Below are 8,086 nucleotides of genomic sequence, written 5' to 3' on the forward strand. Positions count from 1 at the left end.
TAGTTTTTTTTACCTTTTTTTGTTACAGAAAAATTTGCAGAGAGATTTATACATTTATTTGTTTATATATCTCTTAAAACTTATTTTATAATAATTATTATTAATTATAAATAAATATATTGATTATAAGTAGATTCATTTTATTTATTTATAATTAATTAAAATTTTAAAATATTTTTTCATTAGAAAACCCGAGCTCCTGAAAGGCCTGTATGAGATGAAGTTCAATGCTCCATCAAAAATTCAAGAGACAGCCCTACCTTCTTTACTAGGAAATCCGTAAGTAAAGATTGTAAAGTTACATAGTAACTTTACAATTGTAACAGATTGTAAAGTTACTATGCACCACCATTTAATACATTACATTACTTTAGTTAGATTGAAGTACAGTACAGTGCATGTTATTGTGTATTTCGTTACTTCATTCTAAATTGCAGTCTAATAGTAGTACAATTTACACTTCTTAAGATTTGAATACTGTTTCAGTAGTACTTTACATTTTAAAAGTATAACGTTACTTAATAATTATACCGATACTTAATTATGTTAATTACGATTATAATTATTACGTTAAAAAATTATATTGTTTGTACTTTATTATAACAGGCCGGCAAATATGATAGCCCAATCTCAGAGTGGAACAGGGAAGACGGCGGCCTTTGTCCTCACCATGTTGAGTAGAGTCGATACGAGTAAAAATTATCCCCAGGTGAGTTGGTTGGTTGGCTGGTTAGTTACCTGATTGGCTGGTTTGATGGTTAAGTGATTGATTGAGTGACTTAGAATAATTTTGGGGAAATTTTTACATTTGGACACCATTCCTGACGACAACTGGATACAACGACTGGATACAACTGATCGCCTAATTTGGCGCAAAAAATTGATGGCAAAGAAAACAACATCCTACCTCAGGGGAACTGGGTCTCTGGACGCTAAAAATTGATTGATTGAGTGGGTGAGTGAGTGAGTGAGTGAGTGAGTGAGTGAGTGAGTGAGTGAGTGACTTGGTGATTTTTTGTTGTTTCACCAAATGGATTAGTGAGTAATTTTTGTTGATGACGGATTACCTTAAATCACATTTACAACAATAATGATAATGGTGACAACAATAATCAGTCATCATATGTGAAACTGCTAAATTGAGCACCGTTACAGGGTTGAATAAATTTTTTGTTGAGATAGGTAAAAATATCAATAAAATTTTAGGCGATGGTCAGTTGATTTCAAATGTCGGTCCATATGTGGTTTCTAATAACCCAATATTTATTCCACGAGACACAACTCCGGATGAGATTGTCTCGGTCGTTGGCAATTTGAATTTGAAAAATAGTTTTGATTGTGATTTTCTTTCTACTAAGATCCTCAAACATACTGTTTTTCATGTTGCTAGTCAAATCTCAAAACTATTTAACGATTCTATTAAAATGGGCAAATTCCCTGATGATTTAAAAATGGCTAAAGTAATACCGGTTTTTAAAGGTGGTGACCCGACTCTTTTTGAAAACTACCGTCCAATCTCAATACTGCCGGTTTTTTCCAAGATTTTTGAAAAGCTAATGTTCAATCGCATGTGGGATTATCTGATTGAGCATAGCGTGATCAATAGACATCAGTATGGTTTTGTCCCAAAATCTTCAACTGAGAAGGCCATTGCTGAGTTGCATTTGTCTCTCTTGGAGGGTTTCGATAAGAAAAAATTTAGCCTGGGTGTTTTCATTGACCTAAAAAAGGCTTTTGATGTAATTGATCACGAAATTTTGCTACAAAAGTTGTCGATGTACGGTTTTCGTGGAGTTGTGTTTGACTGGTTCAGGTCGTATTTATCTGATCGGAGTCAGTTTGTTTCAGTTGATAATGTAGTGTCTCCTCCGTTTAAAATTCAAACAGGGGTGCCCCAAGGTTCGATACTCGGCCCCCTATTATTTATAATTTTTGTAAATGATATTTTTTCAATATCAGATAAATGTACTACAATCCTGTTCGCCGACGACACCAATATTTTTTTGTCGGGAAAAGACCCAAATGAATTGTTCCTAGAAATGAATCGTCAGCTCCAAAAATTCTGTGATTGGTTTTTGAAAAATAAATTGGCACTGAACTTAAGTAAATCATGTTATATTATATTTGGCCCTAAAATAAGTACTAATAACAAAATTCTAGAAAAAAATAAATTGTTCATTCAGGGCACTGTGCTCCCAAGAGTGCAATCGATAAAATTTTTGGGGGTTATACTTCAAAGTGATTTAAAATGGACCAATCACGTTAACAAAATAGTCAATAAATTGTATCAAGTTATTGGAATATTATTTAAAGCGAGAAACAGATTGGATACTGAAACAATGATGATGCTTTATTATTCTTTTCTATATCCCTATCTGCTGTATGGGAATGTTTTCTGGGGATCCGCAAGTAAATATCTAATCAATAAGATCATTGTGCTACAAAAGAGTTTTATACGCCTGTGTTTCTCCTTAAGTTATCGTGATCACACCAATCATTTGTTCCGAAGTCATAAAATTCTTAGGTTTGATCAATTACACAATTACATTCTTCTGATTTTTCTTTATAAAATTCTTTCTTATAACGATTATAAGCACCTAAATGTTTTTTGTAAGATCACATCGGCCACCAGACAACATGGTATGTTGATGTCAAAAAAAGTTAGAACTTCTACTTACGATAGAAGTTGGGTTGCTAAGGGAGTTAGACTTTGGAACGCTTTAGCTATGCATAACCAATTGCAACTTACAATTGAACACTTTAAGCATTATGCTAAGAGCGAAGTTATGTCCATGTCCGTCGATGTTTAAGATGTTATTATATATATGTATGTGTATATGTGTGTATGTGTGTGTATGTATATATATATTTTTATTATGTTTAATTCTATTTAACGACTTGTCTACTTTGTGTTTTGTACATTGCACACGAACTTTAATTAGTTAAGGTGGTCTGCACAAGTAGTTTGTTACTTTTTTGATCTCCTGACTTATTTTTTCTGTCAAATAAAATTTGGATTAAAAAAAAAAAAAAAATAAAAAATAAACTGGTAACAGCTTACTTTTTCACCTCACACTAATCCTTCTAACTATTACTATTCGATTAGTGTCTCTGCCTGGCCCCCACCTATGAACTGGCCCTACAGATTGGGGATGTGACCGAGAAGATGTCAAAGTTTATGACTGATATTCAAATTGGCTATGCTGTCAGAGGAAATAGAGGTAAGTATGTGTGTGATTGGTTGGCTGGTTGGTTGGCTGGTTGATTGGTTGGCTGGTTGATTGGTTGGCTGGTTGGTTGGTTGAATTGTTGTCAGGCTGGTTTACATATTACCAGATTGAAATAACTATTTTGACTATTTAAACTTCGTATTTATTAAACTTTTATTCATTATTTTCATTTCTTCATTCACAATTCAACCTTTCATTCATTGTGCAATCATTCATTTAATCGGTAATTCATTTGCTTGCTCATTAATCCATTCATTCACTCATTCACACATTCACTCTTTCAAATCTCACAGTGAGTAAAAATGAAAAACTTCCCTTCCACATCATAATCGGAACCCCGGGTACCCTGCTTGATTGGTGTTGGAAATTTCACGCAGTGGACATGTCAAAGATCGTGGTGTTCGTATTGGACGAGGCCGACGTCATGATCGATAAGCAGGGTCATCAGGACCAGTCTGTTAGGATTAGGAAGTTAGTGAAGATGGCGTCTGTCTGTTTGTCAGTTTGCTTATCTTTCTATCTGTCTGTTTGATTGTTTATGTTTCGTTTTTGTGTGTTTTACGCAAAACGAAGATTGATTGATTTTTGTGTTTGGTCGGTCAATTGATTGGTCAATAAATAACCAACCACTCCTACCAACTGACCGATCAGCCAACTGAGACCCAACTGCCAAATGCTCCTGTTCTCGGCCACGTACGACGAGGAGGTGATGAAATTCGCCAATCAGATCATATCGGACCCCATGGTCATCCGACTGCGGCGGGAGGAGGAGAGCCTCGAGAACATCAAGCAGTACTACATCGAGTGTCAGAGCGACGAAGATAAATACAGGGCTCTATCTAACATTTACTCTGCCATCAGTATAGGACAGTGCATGGTCTTCTGCCATGTTAGTCTCTCTGTAGTCTGTTTTGCCACTCTCGCCATCATTCGCCATCATCAGTCGGGCCGGTTTCCGTTTTTGTGTTTCATGTTTTGTCATCATCATTATTCATTATTATTATTATTGTTGTTGTTGTTTTCATCATCATTGTTGTCGTCATCATTATTCTCATCATAATCACAACCACCACTATCATGATGATCATCATCATTATTATCGCTACTATCATCATTAACGACAGACGAAACGTTGTGCGAGTTGGTTGGCCGAGAAGATGTCAGGCGATGGCCACCAGGTGGCTCTTCTGTCTGGAGAGTTGGTCGTCGAGCAGAGGGCTGCAGTCATAGCCAGGTTCAAGGAGGGCAAAGAGAGGGTGCTGATCACCACCAACGTGTCGGCTAGGGGTCAGTTTGCTGGGTTTTTATTTTTGAGTGACTGTTGTTTCGTTGTATTTCACTTAGTTCTCTTCTCTACTTTTAGCTGTTTTGTTTCGTTTTAAAACACACTCACGCTTGCATACAAATAGCCATACGTACATGCACGCATGCATACATACATACAAAATAACTACCCACAATTACAGATAACCTTACACACAGATATTGAGCTATATCGAAATAACAAATATCAACGCAGGAATCGATGTTGAACAAGTAACAGTGGTCGTGAACTTTGACCTCCCCGTGGACACCATGCACAGGGTAGACTTCGACACCTACCTGCACAGAATCGGTAGGACCGGTCGGTTCGGGAAGAATGGACTGGCCATCAACATGATCGATAGCCAGGCGTCTATGCAGATGATGAGAGCTATCGAGGCACATTTTGGTTCGTGTTGGTGTGTTTGTGTTGTTGTTGTTGTGTTTGTGTTGTTGTGTTTGCGATTGTGTGCTTGGTTGTTGTTGTTGGTGTGTTTGTTGTTGTTTGTGTGTTTGTTGTTGTTTGTGCGTGTGTTTGTTGTTGTTGTTGTTGATGTGTTTGTTGTTGTCGTCATCTACTTCATTTCTGCTTGATCAAGCGTTCATCTATTTTATCAATCGCCAGTCAGTTTATCAAATAGTGAGGACAATTCAAAATTTAAAAGATTGAATAGTCACTATGAATCAGCTAACCAATCAACCAGTTATTCAATCAATCAGCTAATTATTCAACCAATCAATCGGTTATTCAATCAGTCAATTATTCAATCATGTAACTTTGTAACTTTCAAACAGGGCGAAAGATTCAGAGACTGGACACAGACGATCTTGATGCCATTGAGAAAATTGGGGGACGTGGATAGCTAGGAAACTCATTAATTAATTCATTCATTCATTCACTCATTCATTCACTCATTCATTTAATCGTTTATGGTTCATTCATTCGTTTACTCATTCATTCACTCATTTACTCATTCATTCATTTCTCATAGGTTTGATAGACCTTGTGAACATTAAATTGTATTTTGAATAAAAACGTTGATACTAAAAAAAAACTTTGTGTTTTGAAATTTTTTTTATAAAAAAAACGAACGGTCTCTCTATGTTGTAATAATTATAGATTAGACCATGTTGCTTCGTTCGATTGTTCGTTTTTCAATAGTGATACAGATCTTGCTACTATTTTGATTTTGCAAACATGTTTTGTCTTTCTACTGACCTTTGTATCTTGAAACTGCGGTTGGAAAAACTTCAAAAAAACTTTCAATTAACAGTTTCTTTCTGCTTTGAAAAGACTGCTGATTTGTAGAATGAAAATATTTGCTTTATTATTTTTGATAGAATAATTTCATCTGTTGGCTGGCGTGGCATTGGACGAATTTTAAACATTAGTAAAGGTGTTGGTATAGAGGAAATACATTTTAAAGCCGGCATTGGTTTTAGTATTGGCGACAAAATTTTTCAGTATCATTAACAACACGCACACCAGACACACAAACACACACAAAAACACGTTTGTATGTCATACACACACACATACACACACACACATAGTCCGTACGTCACATACACACATCACCTGATTAATTTTATTATCTTAATTACTTGAAGATTTTGAGAAAAAAAAGCCTTACGAGTTGAATTATTTTTTTTTTTGAGTAATAAAATAACATTTAGTAATACATAACACATGGTAATATATATATATAATATATATATGAATCAAAATGATATATTAATATATAATAACAAGGGACATATATATTTGTAGATATTTATGTATACTTGAGTCTTTGTATATGAGTGTGTGTTTTGCCATTTGAATTTGTGTAAAAAAATTTGTATGACAAGTATATATATATATTTCAAATTATGATTAAATGATGATAATGATGAAAACGTTGATGATAATGATGCTCAATTTTTTTTCTGAAAATTACATCAATCTGATAATAAAGAATGACCAGATAACATTACCAAAACGACCAATCACATCAATACATCACTATAAATTAATGCCTATATATATATATATATATATATATTTAATTGGTGGTTTATATATATATATTTATATATATATAAATATAATTGGTGGTTTGGTTAATTGGTATAATAACTGGTTAATTAATAAATTAATTAATAAATTAATGACTAAATGTCGTATTAAATGGTTTAATTATATGGTGGATTTATATGTATATATATATATATATATTATTATTATTATTAATAGAAAACTTAATATAGCGTTCGTTATAGCAGTTTTCACAAACGCTATCAAATTATAACAATATTAATAACGAAATAGCAAGAATGAAAAGAGATGAACTATAATGAAAAAAGGTATGTCTTTAATTGTCTTTTAAATTCAGCAATGTTCATTCCAGGCATTTTGAGGGCTGACGGCAAGCCGTTCCATACGACAGGGCCTGACAGCAAAATCACGCGATCCAATCTTTAGCTGTCTATGAGGAACCTCAAGAATGTTCGAATCGTCAGACCTCAGACGCACACCAGATGCGATCGACGTTTTTAATTTCAGTTTATCTGATAAATATTTTGGAGCCAGACCATTTAGTGATTTGAAAACTGTGGCAGAGATTTTAAAAACAATTCTTTTATTTATGGGCAACCAATGCAAATCACTCAGGATCTGTGTGGCATGATCATACCATCGACATCCAGCCACAATCCAGGCAGTACGGTTTTGTATCGATTGCAGAATTTTGATGGATCTAGCCGGGAGTCCATAAAATAAACTATTGCAATAATCGACACGTGAGTGCACCAACGCATGCGCCAGAGTCTGCATTGCGTCTTTATCAAGTGATTCTCGAATTCGTTTCATTCTTCTAATCTGTGCCAAGCATGATATAGAGATCATCTTTAAATGAGATTTCATTGTTAGGTTTGAATCAATTATAAAACCTAGGTTCGACACTGCTTTACAGAAATCTATTTTTTTAACATTCATAACAACTGAATTTATATCCACGTCCGCCAACTGCTGCTTGGTACCAATAGGAAGAAATTTTGTTTTACCCTGGTTAAGCTTCATTTCTTTTCTCGACATCCACAGATTAACCTCCGCTATACATTCAATGAATCTCGTAATCTCGTCTTGAAATAACTTCGGTTTACCTGATAACATAATTTGAATGTCGTCTGCATATGCATGGCTTTTAAAATCATATGAATCAATTATCTTCAGCACATCAGATGTATAAAGCAGAAACAATAAAGGACCCAAAACAGAACCCTGCGGCACACCAGAGCGAACCACACTGACGCAGGACAAACTCCCGTTGAACGAAACCTGCTGTGTTCGGCCAATCAAGTAGCTTCTGAGCCAATTTATTATTTCCCAAGATATTCCAAAATTTTGATGTAGCCTGAGCAGTAACATTTCATGATTGATATATATATATATATATATATATATATATATATATATATATATATATATATATATATATATATATATATATATATATATATATATATATATATATATATATATATATATATATATATATATATATATATATGAA

At 34.1% G+C, this 8,086-nt stretch overlaps 1 protein-coding gene across 1 annotated transcript in view; it reads left to right on the forward strand.

Moving 5' to 3' along the window:
* Nucleotides 1-6,419, forward strand: part of HELRODRAFT_104410 (hypothetical protein) — a 7,659-nt gene extending 1,240 nt beyond the window's left edge. Inside the window, exons 4-12 of the mRNA XM_009033490.1 lie at nt 187-279; nt 607-709; nt 3,107-3,221; nt 3,524-3,701; nt 3,882-4,119; nt 4,355-4,517; nt 4,750-4,941; nt 5,328-6,035; nt 6,096-6,419. Coding sequence (XP_009031738.1) covers nt 187-279; nt 607-709; nt 3,107-3,221; nt 3,524-3,701; nt 3,882-4,119; nt 4,355-4,517; nt 4,750-4,941; nt 5,328-5,395 — 1,150 coding nt within the window. The 3' untranslated portion in view covers nt 5,396-6,035; nt 6,096-6,419. The remainder of the gene's footprint in view (nt 1-186; nt 280-606; nt 710-3,106; nt 3,222-3,523; nt 3,702-3,881; nt 4,120-4,354; nt 4,518-4,749; nt 4,942-5,327; nt 6,036-6,095) is intronic.
* Nucleotides 6,420-8,086: the final 1,667 nt, after the last annotated feature.

The sequence above is a fragment of the Helobdella robusta genome (assembly GCF_000326865.2).
Source record: "Helobdella robusta unplaced genomic scaffold HELROscaffold_92, whole genome shotgun sequence".
NCBI classification, from domain to species: domain Eukaryota; kingdom Metazoa; phylum Annelida; class Clitellata; order Rhynchobdellida; family Glossiphoniidae; genus Helobdella; species Helobdella robusta.